At 41.4% G+C, this 19,324-nt stretch overlaps 1 protein-coding gene across 14 annotated transcripts in view; it reads right to left on the reverse strand.

Annotated features, from left to right (window-relative positions):
- The window catches only part of PRLR (prolactin receptor), a 275,125-nt gene that overhangs the window by 9,415 nt on the left and 246,386 nt on the right, over nt 1-19,324 (reverse strand). For all 14 annotated transcript variants that reach the window (XM_045020949.1, XM_045020951.1, XM_045020955.1 and 11 more), the window contains 5 exons: nt 18,690-18,859; nt 16,309-16,475; nt 15,450-15,591; nt 13,766-13,895; nt 4,826-4,995 (listed from right to left, as the gene is read on the reverse strand). In XM_045020949.1, the coding sequence (XP_044876884.1) occupies nt 4,826-4,995; nt 13,766-13,895; nt 15,450-15,591; nt 16,309-16,475; nt 18,690-18,859 (779 nt within the window). The remainder of the gene's footprint in view (nt 1-4,825; nt 4,996-13,765; nt 13,896-15,449; nt 15,592-16,308; nt 16,476-18,689; nt 18,860-19,324) is intronic.

Genomic DNA, 19,324 nt, shown 5'->3' on the forward strand with positions numbered 1-19,324 from the left:
GACAGACAACTGTTCTCACGGGATGGGCTCCACCTAAGTAGGGAAGGAAGTAGACTTCTAGGAGGGAGGCTGGCTCATCTGATTAAAAGAGCTTTAAACTAGACACTGGGGGGAGACGGTTGGGAGAGGCCCTGGTGCACTCCACGCCAAATTTATACATTGGGAGTGGGAACAAGAAGATAACAACAGATATAGCCAGAGGGGGACGGTTAGGTGTAAGGAAGAGGACAGATACTAGATCGACAGGTCATACTGGTAGTACTGTGTCCCTACCGAGCGGGGTGAGAAGAGTGAGAGGAGCCCAACAGCAAAAGGTAGGATGTTTGTTCACCAATGCGAGAAGCTTAGGTAATAAAATGGAGGAACTGGAGCTCCTGGTCCGAGAATTGAAACCGGATATCGTAGGAATAACCGAAACATGGTGGAACGATAGCCATGACTGGAGTACAGGTATGGAAGGGTATGTGCTGTTTAGAAAAGACCGATGCAAAGGTAAAGGTGGGGGAGTAGCATTGTATATCAATAATGAGGTGAAATGTAATGAAATAACTAGCAATGCAATGGTTAATACGGAGTCTGTGTGGGCAATGGTCACATTAGGGAAGAAAACTACCAGAGCCTCACCCGGGATAGTGATTGGGGTGTGCTATAGACCGCCAGGATCTAGCTTGGAGACGGATAGAGAGCTCTTTAATGTTTTTAAGGAGGTAAACACTAATAGGAACTGCTTGATCATGGGAGACTTTAACTTCCCAGATATAGATTGGGAAACAAATGCTAGTAATAACAATAGGGCTCAGCTTTTCCTAGACGTGATAGCTGATGAATTCCTCCATCAAGTGGTTGCTGAACCGACGAGGGGGGATGCCATTTTAGATCTGATTTTGGTGAGTAATGAGGACCTTGTTGAGGAAATAGTTGTAGGGGACAACCTTGGCTCGAGTGATCACGAGCTAATTCGTTTCAAAATTAATGAGAGAATAATCAATATTGCATCTGAGACTAGGGTTTACGATTTCAAAAGGGCTAACTTTACTAAATTAAGACAACTAGTTAGGGAAGTGGACTGGACCAACATATTTAGGAATCTAAAGGTAGATGACGCCTGGGGTTACTTCAGGATGAAATTGCAGGAGTTGTCAGAGGCATGTATCCCGAGAAAGGGAAAACGGCTCGTAGGTAGCAGTTTTAGACCGAGCTGGATGACCAAGCGTCTTAGAGGGGTCATTAAGAAAAAACAGAAAGCGTACCGGGAGTGGAAAATGGGAGGGATCAGCAAAGAAACCTACCTTATTGAGGTCAGAGGGTGTAGGGATGCAGTGAGAAAGGCAAAGCGACGGGTGGAGATGGACCTAGCGAAGGGGATTAAAACCAATAGCAAAAGGTTTTTTAGCCATATAAATAGGAAGAAAACCAAGAAGGAAGAAGTGGGACCGCTTAAAACTTTAAACGGAGTGGAGATTAGGGATAATCTTGGAATGGCACAATATCTGAATGAATATTTTGCCACGGTCTTTAATGAGGCTAATGAAGGGCTAAGGAATAGTGATAGAGGGACCGATGGGAATGAAGAAATGGGGGTAGACATTACGGTATCTGAGGTGGAGGCCAAACTTGAACAGCTTAACGGAAGTAAATCGGGGGGCCCGGATAATCTTCATCCTAGAATATTAAGGGAATTGGCGAGTGATATTGCTAGCCCGTTAGCGATGATTTTTAATAAATCTCTAAATTCGGGGATTGTACCGTTGGACTGGAGATTAGCTAATGTAGTTCCTATATTCAAGAAGGGGAAAAAAAGTGACCCGGGTAACTACAGGCCTGTTAGTTTAACATCTGTAGTATGCAAAGTAATGGAAAAAATTTTGAAAGAGAGAGTGGTTAAGGAGCAGGAGGCCGATGACAACTGGGATAGATTACAGCATGGATTTACGAAAGGTAGATCGTGCCAAACCAATCTGATCTCCTTCTTTGAGAAAGTAACAGATTTTTTAGACAAGGGAAATGCGGTGGATCTAATATATCTGGATTTCAGTAAGGCGTTTGATACGGTACCGCATGAGGAATTATTGGTTAAATTGGAAAAGATGGGGATCGAAATGAAAATCCAGAGGTGGATAAGGAGTTGGTTAAAGGGGAGACTGCAGAGGGTAGTACTGAAAGGGGAACTGTCGGGTTGGAGGGGGGTTACCAGTGGAGTTCCTCAAGGTTCGGTTTTGGGTCCTATTTTATTCAATCTATTTATTGCTGACCTGGGAACCAAGAATAGGAGTGGGCTGATAAAGTTTGCGGACGACACCAAGTTGGGAGGTATTGCCAATTCGGAGAAGGATCGGGATATCCTCCAGGGAGATTTGGATGACCTTGTAAACTGGAGTATTAGTAACAGGATGAAATTCAATAGTGAGAAGTGTAAGGTTATGCATTTAGGGATGACTAACAAGAATTTTAGTTATAAGCTAGGGACGCACCAGTTGGAAGTAACGGAGGAGGAGAAGGACCTGGGAGTCCTGGTTGATCGTAGGATGACTATGAGTAGGCAATGTGATGTGGCCGTTAAAAAAGCTAATGCGGTCTTGGGTTGCATTAGGCGGGGTATTTCTAGTAGGGATAAGGAAGTGCTAGTCCCGTTATATAAGGCGTTGGTGAGACCTCATTTGGAGTATTGTGTGCAGTTTTGGTCTCCCATGTTTAAGAAGGATGAGTTAAAACTGGAACGGGTACAAAGAAGGGCCACTAGAATGATCCGAGGAATGGAAGGCCTGTCGTATGACAGGAGACTTGAGGAGCTCGGTTTGTTTTCCTTAACCAAAAGAAGGATAAGGGGAGATATGATTGCACTCTTTAAATATATCAGAGGGATAAATACCAGGGAAGGAGAGGAATTATTTCAGCTCAGTGCTAATGTAGACACGAGGACAAACGGATATAAATTGTCAGTCAGGAAATTTAGGCTTGAAATTAGACGAAGGTTTCTAACCATCAGGGGAGTGCAATACTGGAACAGCCTACCGAGGGAAACAGTAGGGGCGAAGGACCTCCATGACTTTAAGATCAAGCTAGATAAGTTTATGGAGGAGATGGTATAATAGGATAATGGGCTTAGTCAATAGGTCAATTAAGTGCCAAACTGGTACTTAATTGGGTCAAAATGGGTCAATGATATGATATTCTTAACCTCTTTCAGAGGGTATGGCTGGAGAGTCTTGCCCGCATGCTCGGGGTTCAGCTGACCGCCATATTTGGGGTCGGGAAGGAATTTTCCTCCAGGGCAGATTGGCAGTGTCCCTGGAGGTTTTTCGCCTTCCTCCGAAGCATGGGGCAGGGGTCGCTTGCTAAAAGAGTGGGTAGATCGGCTAATGTGGCCTGCATCTTGCAGGAGGTCAGACTAGATGATCATAATGGTCCCTTCTGATCTTGAATTCTATGATTCTATGATTCTATGATCATGCCCCCAGATATTCAAATCTAGGGAGTGTTAGTGGGAGTATCAACTTGACCTCAGCTTCTGTAGTGGCAGAATTGAATTGGTGTTTCCCAGGGCTGTATTTGATACATGTACGTGTGATATATGGTATGTGTGTTGACACGCAAATAATATCAAATGCCATTTCTGTCCTGTTTTCCACTTCTGGGGCATTCAGGAAATATAGCAAGTAACAGAAACTTAAAAATGGTCAAAGACTTGCATGGAATGTAATCACGCAGCTAAAGCTATCTGAGGCTTTGGCTACACTTACACTTCAAAGCGCTGCCGCGGCAGCACTTTGAAGCGCTAAGTGTAGTCAAAGCGCCAGCGCTGGGAGAGAGCTCTCCCAGCGCTGTCCGTACTCCACCTCCCTGTGGGGAATAACGGACAGCGCTGGGAGCCGCGCTCCCAGCGCTGGGGCTTTGACTACACTGGCGCTTTGCAGCGCCGCAATTTGCAGCGCTGGAGAGGGTGTGTTTTCACACCCTGCTGCAGCGCTGCAAATTTGTAAGTGTAGCCAAGCCCTAAATAACCAATTTTCTGTTCAATTGCCAAATAAAAAATTGGAAAAAAAAAAAAGCTGTTATGGGTCAACCCAAAATGAAAATAGTTTGAATTTTTTGGTGAAATGAAATGTTGAAAAAAGTTTTGTTTCGAGTTGACTGAAATGTTTTAGTCAACCCCAAACTAAATGTTTTATTTCAGTTTTGAGGTTTTAAAAATATATATATATATATTTTTTCAAAATAAAATCGAAGGAAATTCAGAAATGTGACATCATTCTGAAACTAAAAGTCAAAACATTTCATTTTGGAAATGCTGAAACAAACCATTTTGATATATCGAAGTTTTTTTATATTTTTTCCAACCAAAACAATTTGTAGAAATTGACCTGAATTTGCAGATTGTTTCGGTCAACCCAAATCTGCATTTTTTGTGGGAAAAAATGAGGGAAAAAAGGAATCTCCATCCTTAGAGGTTTTTAAGTCCCGGCTTGACAAAGCTCTGGCTAGGATGATTTAGTTGGAGTTGGTCCTGCTTTGAGCAGGGGGTTAGACCTCCTGAGGTCTCATCCAACCCTAATTTTCTCTGATTCTATGAAAAAAGGTTTAGTATGAAAAATGTCATCCAGCTGTTAAAATAACATTTATTAAAATCAGTGCAATTTAAAAAGTTATTTCTGCACACTGGCAGGAGGCTATATGCATTTGTCAGCAGTTTTACCTTAGATGCCACATTGCATGGGTATATATTTTTTACACATTACCTGGGTCCCAAACACTGGATCTGAAAGCCCATGCACTTTGGATCAGTTTGCCTCTGGCTCCACTGTTTAAAAAAGTCTTAATGTCTTACCTATGTAAGTCACATCCACGTACTGAGGCTCAGAGATGTTACTTCCCATCTTATTGGTTGCCTTTATGGTGATATTATAGATTGCCCAAAGCGAGGTGTGCTTTTTACCAAAGTAACAGGAATTGGGGCCTGCAGTTCTGTAATCTGGACATTCATTGATTGACTTGTCTCTGAAATTAAAGAAACGTAGTGATCAGGAAATACACAGAATAAAGCACGTGAATTTTACTACTATCACTACTACTTACTTAGGACTGGATATCACCCGCTCATGCTCTGGGGGACGGGAAGAAGGCATAAAATGCTGATCCAGCTCAGGGGAGCAATATGGCAGGATTCATCCCCAGCATTCAAGAGAGTGCAGTAGGCCCTAGATACTGAGATGATCTGCACACCACGGCCCCCAAAGGGTGTGGACTATCAGCTGTGTGCGGGAGTGTTCAGCTGGGTTAATGCTGCAGAGGGTTAGCTGGTTTTCTTTCAGAACAGCAGCAAAGTAAGTCCCACTGCATGCCACCTGCCTCTGCCAAGGGCCAGGTACTAGGTGGCCTTGGAAAAATCTTTTAACAAGCCTACTAAATACTAAATAATTCAAACATTCATTCCCCGCCCCCAAATTCATTTAGTATGTCTGATATACCTTCAACATGTTTTGAGCATCTCTCCCCCATACCCAAAGCCTATTCTGTGTCTTTCACCATCTGCCCCTCAAATATCCAGTTTGTGCCTCTCTCTATGTCCCCAGTAATCAATTTATTACTATTCCCAAACTGAGGGTATGTCCACACTAGAGCTGGAAGGTGTAAATTCCAGCTCCAGGAGATGTACCTGTGGCTAGCTAGTGCCACAGATTTATGTTACCAATTTGCCTGAGGCGTTAGGTGATTAGGCTGAGGCTGCAGGATTGTTAGGGGTGGAGATGAAGAGCACACCAAGTGACTAAATTTTAAAGCTTTATTAATAAAATAACAGCGGTGAGTGATGGGTTTGCCTCCATGTTACTTAGAGGAAGGAAAAAAGCGTTAGTGCCCGAGCCCTAACCCATTTTTATACATACACACACACAACCCAAGGCTAGACAAGCCTGGGTGCAACAGAAGAAGAAGAGGGGGAAGGGTAGACGAGAGTTTTGTTTTATGCACAGGCCATTTAGGGTTTGCTGTTAACTTTTAATTTGCTTTAGCTTTTAGGAGGGTTTTAAGTTTGGGGGTTTTTGGGGGACGTTTTGTTTAGGGACCTTTGTTTCCCATGCTTTTTGTACCAGTTTAAACCAGCCTTTTGTGGCTTTTTTAACTTTTTAAAAACACATCAGCTTTAGGGATGCAAACTGTTGGGTTTGGCTGGACTTTACTGTTTGACTAGATTTTGCAACCCCTGGAGTTCTGTTTAGCTGATTTTTTTTTTGTTACAGCTGGTTGGGGTTGGCATTTCCCCCCCTCCCCCCCGTTTTTTTTGGCAGGCAGCTGAGCGTTGGTTGTGTGCCATGGCCTTCGGCTGGAGTTAGCGTTTTATTTTTGGACCTAGATGGAGCGTCGAGTTAACCCATTCCCTTCTTCCTTCCTTCCTTCCTTCCTTCCTGGCCTTTTGTAACCTGCAAAGGAACCTCTTACTCCACACTCACACCTTTAACCCTTTCTGAAATACCTTGCAATGCCTGCAACAGCATTAGCAACATACAACGCTGATTTGCCTCCTCGGGGGCCAGTGGGTTGTGACAGCCCCCTTCAGCCCCAAATCAACATTTTGTTGTGAGGGGTCACCACTTAGGTTTTTACCCTTTCTCTGACATGGTGGCTAGGGTTACTGTTGGCCTTTTACATAAACACCAATATAGCACAAATACAATTGTTAGGGCAGCAACAATTGCATGCACTAGCCAGTAGTGGCTTTTGGCTTTATTAGAAACATAGCATAACACATTTTTTTGTTGGCATAGATGCCCCATTTGGATGGTTGTGGCAAAGGCAGCTTTTTTTAGATTAAATGTGTTCTGCAACACTGTAAATGAGGAGGCATTTGTCTGGAACTAGGTTAGTTGTTTTTGGGTGTGCATTAATGGCAGGAAAACATTGGGTGTGATTTATGAAAAAATAAACACAACATAGTTAGAAACATTAACAATACTTTGAATAACAGTGGGCCAATGCACTAAAAAAAATTGCGTTTTAGATTGTAACAGCAAGTTGAGAGGCACTTTGGGGTTGGTGGTTTTTTAAACACACGCTGAGGTATTGGTAAACAGCTGTGCCTTAGTGGGGCCATATTTTGATGCCTTTCCATTTTAGCAGATGTGTTGACCTTGCTAAGTGGCTTGGCATTGCCCTTTTAATACAAATTATTTGAGGGGGTTTTATAGGTTATAGTTGCCAGGTGTTGCCATTTGCAATTTATATGTGCTGACAGTTGGGGGCTGCAGTTAGCACATACTGCTTAGCCATGTTATTGAGGGGAGCCACCTTTTACACATTGCGATGGACTACCCGGTTTTAGAGGAAGTCTTTTTAAAGGCCTGGCTGGATTTTTATAGCGAGGGCCCACACTTTTTTTATGGGGCCAAAGGCCGTGAAGGAGCAGGCTATGCCTGTGCACTTTTAATTAGTGAGTTTTTAGGAGTAGCAAAAAGGCTATTGTTTTTTGGGAATTTTTGAGTGGGAATGGATTTTTTTGCGCCAGGCTTTATGGAGCACATTTTTTTGGATGCTACGAATTTGCTGGGTTAAATATTGTTGGATTTGGGAGCACACAGAATTTTAAGCTAGTTGGTTTTTGGCCTTAATTATGGTTTTAATTAATTTTTGCAAGGTGTTTTGCGTGTGGAGGGCCAATTTGGCAGTATGTTTGAGAGTAGAGGTGGCCACTGTAAGGTGGGTGAGATTTGCACTTGTGACCAGCCCCGTGGCCTTTTTAAATTGTTTTAACCGCTTGTTTTTTTTGTCACCCACTGCTGAATATTTTAAATATTGACTTCTGAATTAGCCCCATTCCACAAGGAGCTTAGTAGGGTTTGCCTTTTGGGTGGGGACAATATTTGGGTAAGGAGGGGAAGTTAGAGAGTGTCCCCGGTATAATTGAGAAGGAAGGCTGGGACTTGGAAGCATTTTAGAGGCAAATAAATGTTTAACGTTTTAAAAGTGGCATTAAGGAGGATTTAGCGTTGAGTGGTTACCTTTTATTTGGTGGCTGGTAAAATCTGCCGCCACCACTGGTGGGAGTGAGAAGGAGACGTGGAGGTGCTTTTTTAGGCCCATTTTTTTAAGACTGGGGGCTAAGCGGGGGAATATTATATTGCAATGAATTGGGGTGTTTGGGGGCTTTTGCTATTACTCCCTGTTTTGTTAAAGCCAAAGGGAAAGAAAAGGGACAACATAAATGCACCTATTTGGGGAAATAGAGGCACATGTGAAAACCATTTAAATTATTAGTTATTTTGTTACAGCCCTTTTTAGTTTTTGTTGTGGATGTTGTTTGCCTGGTTTAGGAGGTTACAACAACAATACTGCGTTCAGGGATTAGGAATTGCTATTACTTGTTAAAGGGCTTTTTATTTTGCTTTAGGCCACCATAGGAGGAACAGGGTTTGTTTTTATTGGATTGAGAGGAGGTTTGGGGTAGCCAGAAGGATTTTATGTGCAATATGGGGAGTGGGCTAACTTTTTATATTTTTGCTTTTAGAGTTGGTGTGCAATTTTGATATCAATTTTTTTAATTAAAAGGTTTGCCTTACTATGTCAGTATAGTATCAGAGGGGTAGCCGTGTTAGTCTGGATCTGTAAAAGCAGCAAAGAATCCTGTGGCACCTGATAGACTTACAGACGTTTGGGAGCATGAGCTTTCGTGGGTGAATACCCACTTTGTCAGATGCAAGCCAGTATACTTACTATACTGCATTTTTTTGTACTGATAAGTATTAAACAGTGATTTTAAAACCTTAGTGTTTTTTAATATTACCCAAGACATTTTGTGTTTTAAGGTGGACAAAGCAAGTATACCTCTACCTTGATATAACACAGACCTCCGGAGCCAAAAAATCTTACTGTGCTATAGGTGAGACCACATTATATCGAACTTGCTTTGGCCCCCCTGCTCCTTGTCCCCTGACCACCCCCTCCAGAGACCCCCATCCCTAATCACCCCCAGGACCCCACCCTTTACCCAACCCTCCCCCCCTGCTCCCTGTCCCCTGACTGCCCCGACCCCTACCCACACACCCCGCCCCCTAACAGGTACTCACCGGCAGCGGCGGGAAGCGGAGCAGCCCGGCCCCAGCTCACTCCACTCTGCCAGCTCCCAGCCGCGGTGCTCCACTTCCACCGCTGCCAGGGCGTGCAGGGAGATTGGGGAAAGGACGCCCTCCACACTCACCTGCGGCGGAGCGACACGGCCCCAACCCACTCCACTTTCCTTGCCCCAGCCCCAGTCGTGTCGCTGGGCGGGGAGGGGGGGTTGGGGATAGGTCCCACACTCACTGGCAGCAGGAAGCGGAGCAGCCCGGCCCTAGCTCGCTCCACTCCACCAGCTCCCAACCGTGGTGCTCCGCTTCCCGCCGCAGGTGAGTACGGGGGCATCCTTTCCCCAACCTCCCCGCATTCAACAGCGGCGGGAAGCGGAGCACCCCGGCTGGGAGCCGACGCACTGATCCGCGGGAGCACTGCTTTACCGCATTGTAGGTGAACCCGTGTTATATCGGGTTGCGTTATAGCGGGGTATTTGCCTTTTAGTACATTTTATGTGCAATAGCTTTATGATTTTTTTATTTTTATTTGTTTTTGTGTTAGGCTGTTTTGTAACTGAGACAGAGAGCTTAATTTATTTTTAATTATCGTTAGGTTTATAGTATTTATAATGTTTGCTTTAAAACCAATTTTTTTTAATATGGTGTTTGCTACCTGAGGATGTTTTTTGCAGCATTTGATACACAACAGTGCTAGCAACAAGACAAACAACACAAGACAAAATATAGAACACAAATCACAATTTTATTGTGACAGTAGATTTATGGTATTTTTAGCTAGTATTAACTTTTTTTGTTTTTTTGAAAGACAATCCCCCCCCCACATGTTTACCCCTTTGGGGGTTGCAGATTATTGCTTAAAATATATTTTTTTAACAAATACCCTTGCTGATTGCAGGCATTACAGAGGAATTACCCCTGTATTTTTTGTGTTTGTTTTATAGGCAGGCCAGGTTTTAATGGCTTTTACCTTTATTAGCTAGGTAATTTGCATTAATACAGACGCTTTTTGGCTTGCTTTTGGATTTAAAGCCATTAGCAGCTTAGAGACTTTGTTTTAAAAGGGACACAATTAAGTTCTACCAGAGTTTTGATTACTTTAAACTTTTCATTTTTGCTTTTAAAACACTCAGCAATTTGAAAAAGAAAACACAACTTATTGTGGCTTTTTTTGGAGCCCAATAGGATATTAATTAAGTAGTATGGTATGTTTTTGCATTTTTTTAACCCCTTTTATAATATACATTGCACATGTTTGGGGAAAATGCATATTTTTTTATAATTTAAGTTTTAGAACAGTAGCCATATTAATTTTTATATAAGATGTAATTGGTTTTGTTGTGCTTACAGAATTTTTATGTACCTTTAGCAAAGTGACAGTTTGATTACACAGAGCTATTTTAAGCACTGTGGGGCACTGTTTTTGTTTGTTTGTTTGTTTGACTGCAGCTTTTAATTGCCATTTTGTTACCAACAAAAAAAAATAGAATTTTTTTTTTTAGGCTTTGACTGCCCTGCTGCAGCCACGACTTTGGTTTTTATTTAAAAACATTTTAAAGTTTATAAAGCACTGAATTACCCCTTAAGGGTTAAATGTTAAATACCAAAGCCAAACAACACTTTAGTTATTTGTGTTTGGCCAAAAACATTTTTTGGTTTTGCAACTTTGAATGAAAGATTTAAATGGTTTTAGTGGTATTATTTAAAAACAAAACCAATTTATTTTATTGTTTTTAACACCCCTTACACTGCTTTAATTTTTATATAGCTGTACATAGATTACATTTATATGCATTTGGGGGCAGTTACATTTTAATAGACACCCCTTGAGGGCTTTTTTTTTTTTTTTTTTTAGCAAATTTGACTAAATTGTTTATAGTTTAATTATTTAAATTAGATTTTTTTCTTGCCTGGGTTATTTACAGACTTTTTTTGGGGGGAAAAGGGACCTTTTTTTTTTTTAAGAATGGGTGCAAACAAACCAAGAATTTTTTTTGAACATTTTTATTTTTTATGTTTTATTAAAACATTTTAATTGTTTAGGGTTTTGTTGAGCATTTATAGAGTTAATTTTATTAACTTTTTAAAAATTACTTACTTATTTTTTAACACGATACCTTTATTAACTTAGATTTTACTATTTTAAGTACTGTTTTGGGGATTTGAATTTTTTATGCCTCTATTTACTGCCTGTTTTCTTTTTCTTTTGCCGCTATCCCCTTAGGGCTTTTAACCCGTTTTTGACTTTTTTTTTATTTGTTGCCTGCCTGCCTGCTTGTTTGGGCCAATTTTGCTTTTTTTGCTGATTTTTTTTTTTATGGGCACAGGTTTTGTTTTATTACCAATTTAGCACGGAGGGTGGGCTTTTTAACTAGCCCCCACCCCCTTTCTTTTTTTTTTAAACAATATTACTTACAAGGGTTACCCGAGTTATTTTTTGTGAGGCTTGCCACCTGGACAGAACGCACGGCCAATTGGCATTTTAATTGTTTTTTTTTAATGGCAGACACACTGCCATTGCGGCATATGCTGAGCACGAATGGTTAAATTTTTGATGAGTTTTTGAAGGACTGGTACTTGCTTAACCAGTGCTTTTAGGTGAGTGTGTTTTGCTTTTTTTGCATGGAAGTTTTGTTTTAAGGCCTGCAACTTGTTTTGGGCATAGGCTTGGGTTGCCGCCTGGTTAGTAATTTGCGCTTTTAATTGCTAATTTTTACTAGTTGTTGGGTGCACGCTGCTTCTTTTTTAAAAAAAAAAACAACTTTTTTTTTGTTTTGACAACGTTTGATATCACATGGCTGCTGCAGTTTATATTAATTTTTACAGCTGCCCCTAGGTTTTTATACTTGGCATACAGGCTTAATAAATTCTGCCGAGAGTGCACACTCTTTTGAAGCTTTGCGATGGAACCCCAGGGATTGTATTTTACCTTGGTGAGAGCCCTCTGCAGCTGGGAGAGGTCCTCACCCCCCTGTGAAAGAGGCAACTGGGGTTTTGTTGCCCCTTTTGTAGCTCGGGCATTAGGACCACCAACCTTTTGTGACATCAGCGGGACTTTCATGTTCGCGCTGCCTATTGCCCACGCGTTCAGCCCTGACCCCACTGTGAATGCCGCCATTGTCCACGACTGCAGGACACCCAAGTCCGCAGTTGAACCCTTTTGTTTTTTAAACATGTTGTTACAATTTGTTGGTATTGCTTTTACAATTTTTTTAGTTACTTAAGATTTTACACTGCCCAAGCCAACACTGGGGCTTACAATGTTACCCCACTGGGCCAGAGGGAGGGACGCTAAGCCTTTTTTTGTATTACTTGGCCTTTATCACCGAGGGTTTATACACCCCAGGCAAAAACCCCTCCTGGGGCAGAGCGAGAAACCCTACTTTTTTATGTGCAGTTATGCTACGGCTGAGGGTGTATGCGCCGAGGATTTTACTGGCGTGGAGAGAGGATTGCTAAGTCTTTTTTTTATTGCCACTGGGTTGTAACACTAGTGTGCTAAAAACAGAAGTGTAGTCACAGCAGCACAAGCAGTGGGAGGAGCTAGTTGCCCACATACGTACTTAAAATATTGATGGGATCATACTTGGGGCAACTAGCTCCTCCTACCGTTTGTGCCACCATGGATGCACTTCTATTTTTAGTGCGCTAGCTCGATCAGAGCTAGCATGAGTATGTCTCCTCAAGTTGGAATTTACACCTTCCAGCTCTAGTGTAGAGATACCCTAATTAGGGGTAGGAGAGGAGGTCCTAGACTGCAGGAAATGTGCTCGTTTCCCAGCTCCCTCTAAGAAGCAGGAAGACGAGCATGTGGGCTCCACGCTGTGTCTCTCACTGTTTGAACTGGTGTCTGCACACTTCCTGAAAGAGCCTGCGCTCAGCAGACAACTACACACTTCAACATTAAGTTAGCTCAGAGCTCACACAGGAGCAGTGCTGGGACAAGCCAAAAGTAGCTCGCTCCTCAGAACTAAACAAACACACTGAATAACTTTTTATTCATAAATTTTGGGAGATTGACTCTGGTGCCAGACACTTGTATCTCTGGAATGCCCTTACCATGATCGCATTTTGTGTAGCTCTACCCTACCATTGTCTATGGATCTCTGTGCAAAAGGCTCAATATAAAGATACTAATTTTAAAAACAGGTAATTTTGAGTGGCCCTGTGTCTCAGGAGCCCCTTGGCCAAAGGACCCCAAATGTGTACCACAAACTGTACCCCGGGCCTTACAGTGGCATAGAAGTTTTCAAGGCAATCTGGCGAAGACTGTCAGAATATCCCAGACAGACAAGGTGGATGAAGTAATATCTTTTATTGCACCAATTTCTGTTGGTGAGAGAGACAAACTTTTGAGCTTACACAGAGCTCTTCTTATCTCGCTCACCAACAGAAGTTGGTCCAATAAAAGATATTACATCACCCACCTTGTCTGTCTAATATTCTGGGACCAACATGGCTACAACAACACTGCATAGAATATTTCAGTGCATTTTGAAAGAGTGGCTTTAAATAGAAACCCTGCTGCAATCTCAATTATGAAGTAGTTACTGCTGCTTGCTAGTACAATTCATTTTTACAAAAATCTTAAATTACTTTTTACTCCCCTGACAATTAACTACAATTTAAGAACAAATGAGAACTCAGATTCTGTAAATGTACATGAGATAAAATAATAAGCCACAGAATAACTATCCACAGCTTCTTACCCCTCCTTGCTGTAGAACAGAGTGTAGTTGGTAGGAAGTCCTCCATCTGAGCCGGGCTTCCACCAGCAAGTAAAAGTTTCTTTTTCTGGAGAACGACACCTCAGTAGCTCAGGCCTTCCAGGGGGCTGCCCTGTAGAAATGCATAAATTATCTAGTTAATAAACTTAACTGTTATACAATACACTGAATAATATCAATCCTGAATTTATAAATTATAGACAGGAACAGGACAGTCAGACTTAGGTATATTTACTGTACAAGAAAAAACATGTTTTCACTTCTACATCAGTAGAGAAGGAAGGAAGCTCCAGTGGTTAGCGCACTAGACTAGGCCTTGGGAAATCTGGGTTGAAGTCTGTGTGGCGCAGGGACTTGGTGTGTGACTTTCGGCAAGTCACTTAGTCACTCTGTGCCTCAGTTCCCTGTACATAGAAATGGGGATAACAGCACTGCCCTCCCTTGCAGGGATGTTGTGAGGATAAATACATTAAAGTTTGTGAGGGGCTCAGATACTGTGGTAATGGGGGACCTATGATTTCCTAAGGTAGATACACTCTAGATATGTCTGTCTATCTTCAGATTATTCTATATAAACCACTTTAAAAAAAGGACACTTTAGTTCTCTACTCATCATCCCAAAACTCTGTTAAGAAAAACAAAAAACAAATCAGCAAAAGAAGTCTAGCTGATGAAGCTGCATTTTCCTTCCAAGCGTTTGCCCATGTGTGTCTTCTCGCCAGCGTTGTCCCTTGTCTCCTGCAGCCCCAGATCAGGCTGAGTTGCCTTTAAGGGATAAGAAAAAGGAAGCACTTATGTGTTCCTTGCTTAGTGACCTCATACATGGTACTTAGAGACCTAAGCTACTTGTCTGATCACAGCCAAAGAAGTTTTATTGTGACCTGTTTGGTGTCTCACTGATGTTATTAGAGACTCAAACAAAAAACTTACAGCAGGACAAAGATTAACACATCAAGTAGCATGATGCTGATTGAAACACTGCACTAAGAAAGACTGTTGTGATTGTGCATGTGAGGTGAATAATGGTCTCAAGCTATTGAGAATCTTTGTTTTTCAATTCTTGGGATTGGGATCTTTAATTTTCAATGCTCCAAAGTGCCTAAAAGTCAGTTCTGAAAATAGGACTTAGGCTCCTTAGTCACATGTGAAAATTTTAATCATTGCCAACACTCTCCATGTCAAGACATGAAAAATATAATTAATAAAACAGCAGAGGTGAGTAACAGCAACAGCATGGCTAAGGAGTTTGGTAACGAGATCTGAGGTCTATCGTATTTAGGCCACCAACTAAAACCCACACCAGGTTGGTAAAAAATTGTTACCATATTATGGTGAATGCAGTTTTGTGCACTGTCTGAAATGAGCTGATGATTTCAGTCCAGTTCCCAGTTAACAAATGTCCAAAGCCTGCCATCACAATGTCATTAAATAGCACCTGTAGTTGTCAGTCAAAACAATGAGGCCAAGGACTAATGGACCAGGAAGACTGAACAACTGTGTCATACCTGGATATTATCAGGGTTGCACTGCTGCTCTCTCTTGTACTGTACATTTCCTGTGTATAGAGGACATCAGTATTCAGGGCTGCTACATGGGAACATTTCACAAACACTGTAGTCACTGAGATTTTAAAAGGAAATTAACAGAAAGATTGTCAGCCACTCACCATTGGGGATCTGAATGTAACTTTCTGAACTCCATTCACTCCATTCTCCATGGTCTAGCATGCAGTGAACCTGTACAACGTATTTCAATCCAGGATGTAATTTAAACGTCTTATAATGTGCTTGCTGTCCAACAAAAATAGTCTGGAGAGGAATCAAAAATATAGAAACCATAAGGAACTGGGTTCATGAAGTGAAATCCTGGTTTCATTAAAGTCAATGTGAGTTTTGCCATTTACTTCAGTGGGAGCAGGATTTCACCCACAGACCTTAAAGAATGGGCACTACAAAGAAATAAGGGTGAAATCCTGACCCATGGAAGTCAATGGCAAATCTCCCTTAAATGAGACCAAGATTTCTTCAGGAGTCTAGAATATATGGCTTATTTTAGATTTCTGAGGACCAGTTTAGTTTTCACTCATTCCAATATTAGCAACTTCACTTCAGATGTCAGAGCAAGAGAAATACAGCCCTGCTGCCCACTGAGCCAGCTTTTCACCAAATCTGACTCCATGCTGTGAGGAACATATGAAGTGTGATATTTTCCCTAGTATCTCTAAGACAGACACGTTCAGGATAGCCACTGCAAGGAAAACCTATTGTACTCTCAGTCTTGCAGTCAGTTTCTCTCTCTTGTATGTAGTTCTTAGGACAACGACGTACATATCTGGAATTCTTACTTTCCCTCCCTCCAAACCACAGAAATACTCTCCTCTTTTTAATGGTCATATTTGGACAGCCTTACTTGGTTACCCAGGCCCTGGTCAGACACCACAGTGTACATAATATCAAGATATAAAGTTCAGATATATGAACTAGAGAAAAGGGAACATCCACTATGAAAGTTTGCCATTTCCTTACCTCCCACTCTTCCCTTTCTTCAGACTTTAGTCGTAATTCATAATGAAGTATAAGCCAACCAGATCTGACATCAACCAATGGAGGTGGAGACCACTTTGCCCAAAGATACAATATCCCAGCTGATTGTATTACTTGCAGAGATAGGTTTACAGGAGGATCTGGCTGAACTGTACAAATGAAAGATCAAACACTGAAACTTTTAGTTTCTCTCACCAAAGAAGCCTCCTACTATCGTCTAGTATTTTAACTTATTTGCTTCAGGAAATATCAATTTACATTAAATAAGAAAAGCCAATAAAAAAGACAACAGGGGTTTGGAATAGTCCAGTAGCTCTCTGGCTTCCTTTCTCTCTTTTTGAGTATGTTTGAACTGGCTGTTGACTTGCCATAGTATTGCTCATGTTCCTCTTACACTTTCTGCTGAATTTGTCAGGCTACAGAAACACATACTTACATAAAACTATACATGTTTCCATAGAATGAAACTGTCTGACCTGATAATAGACTGAGTATCTTTATATCAATATAATGTGTACATTCGGTAACACACTGAAAGCAGGATGATGTTAGGAGTGTGGGTCAGAGCCCCTACCTCTGTACCTAGAATACAAGTAAGGTCTGTCTCTCACTAGTATGTTTCAGAAGAAGGTGCCTAGGGTTACCTCATGGCAGCAGTGGGCAATAATTCCTGTGTTGTGAAAGAGACATTGATCTTTGTAACTTTGAGCCAGGACATGTGACTGGGACTAAAAAAAAAAAATTCAGCCCTCTTGCAAGCACTTTTGCATATCATACCTTTAAAACAGTAACTAACAGAAACATTTACCCCACAGAGACATAGTACTAGGTATGAAACACAAGCCAGGAAGAACCTGATTGATTTACCTTTTAAAATCCTGACTGAGTTTTCGAGGCTAGAAAAATATGTTTACATTTGTAAATGGAGCAAAATTTGATCAGGAAGACACTGAGATAAAATAACGTAGCCTGATATATTTAGAAACTGAATTGTTATGGAATTGCATTAACTGTCAGCAAACCATTGGGAAAACATGAACTAATTTTAATTAAACCTGGTGCCAATTTATCAGTTAAAATTAATAAGGTTTATTTATTTATAAATAATACACACATCATACGGTTTTCAGACACATACATATTTAAAATGAATGCACATGATCTGCTGATCAATGCCATTCTTACAAGGCTCCCTCACCATCAAATTAAGATGTTTCACAATCAGCAGTTTCAGGATAAAGTTTCAGAAACAAGATGGCATAGTTCTGAACTTTAAGTGTTAAGTACTACATTTAAGAAGGAAAAATCAAATGCACAAAATGTGGAATAACTAGCTAAGCAGCTGTACTTCAGAAAAGGATCTGGGGGTTATAGTGGATTGCACACTGAATATGAGCCAACATGTGATGCAGTTGCGAAAAAGACAAATAGCATGGTGATGTGTATTAACAGAAGTGTTGTATGTAAGGGTACGTCTACACTACCCGCCAGATCGGCAGGTAGCAATCGGTTTATCAGGGATCAATATATCGCGTCTAGATGAGACGTGATATATTGATCCCCGAATGCGCTCCCGTCAACTCTGGAACTACACCAGAGCGAGCCGCGGTAGCGGAGTCGACAGGGGGAGCTGCGGCCGTCGATCCCGCGACGTGAGGACGTAATGTAAGTTGAAATAAGATACTTCTTCGTATCTTTGATATTCACGTAGCTGAAGTTGCGTATCTTACATCGACCCTGCCCCCTAGTGTAGACCAGGCCTAAGTCCTGGGAGGAAATTGTGTCATTCTACTCAGCGCTGGTGGGGCCGCAGCTGGAGTACTGTGTCCAGTTTTGGGCACCACACTTTAAGAAGGATACGAACAAACTGGAGAGAGTCCAGAGAAGAACAACAAAATTGATAAGAGCTTTAGAAAACATGTCCTATGAGGAAAAGTTGAAAGAAATGGACACTTTTAGTCTAGTGACAAGACGGTTTAAGTGGGACACGATAGCAATCTTCAAATATGTAAAAGATTGTTATAAAGAAGACAGTTCTCTGTGTCCACCAAGGGTAGGACAAGAAGTAATTGGCTTAGTTTGCAGCAAGAGAAATTTAGGAAAAAAAACTTTCTAAGGATCATTGAGAACAGATTACCAAGGAAGTTGTGGAATCCCCATTTTTGGAGGTTTTTAAGAACAGGCTAGACAAACATCTGTCAGGGGTGGTCTATGTATACTTGGCCTTGCCTCAACACAGAAAGATGGATTCGATGACTTCTCAAGATCCCTTCCAACCCTATCTGTCTATGATTTCTCTGATTCTATGATTCCCAGCTCCTGCCTATCTCCACTTTATTTTCTGTTTTTCCCCCGCCTCTTACCTATGGAAGTCACGTCCACATAATGAGGGTTAGAGATGTTACTTCCCGCCTCATTAGTTGCCTTTACAGAAATGTTATAAGATGTCCAGAGATTGGTGTGCTTTTTGTCAAAGTAACAGGAATTGGGACCTGCAGTTCTGTAATCTGGACATTCATAAATTTGTTCTTTTCTGAAATTAAAAAATGAAAAACAATCAGTCATCAGGAAATTAAGTAAAGCATCTGATTTACTAATAGTGGCCACAGTTCAGCAAAACACTTTAACAGACGCTTAACTTTAAGCATGTATGTACTCCTGTCACAGCACAGCACTTAAGTACATGCTCAAGTCCCATTAATGTAACTGCTTTGCTGAACTGGAGCTATCTTTACTAGAACTACGCAGGGCTAGAACTTATCCTCTGTTCTTTTAGAACTAGTATTTATATAGGTCATAACTAAATGTATGCTATTAAAAAGGAGGAGGAGATGGTTTGCCTGACATGGAGCCATAAAACAGAACATTATAGAGAACACCAAAACAGTTCTGAAATGTTTAAGAACAAGAAGTTAGAGGCAAATCAAAGACAGTCACTTGGTTTGAAGCAGAGGTGAAAGTAAGCCAGTCCGATCCGGCCCGGCGTACCAGCAAGAGC

The sequence above is a fragment of the Mauremys mutica genome, chromosome 6 (assembly GCF_020497125.1).
Source record: "Mauremys mutica isolate MM-2020 ecotype Southern chromosome 6, ASM2049712v1, whole genome shotgun sequence".
NCBI classification, from domain to species: Eukaryota; Metazoa; Chordata; order Testudines; family Geoemydidae; genus Mauremys; species Mauremys mutica.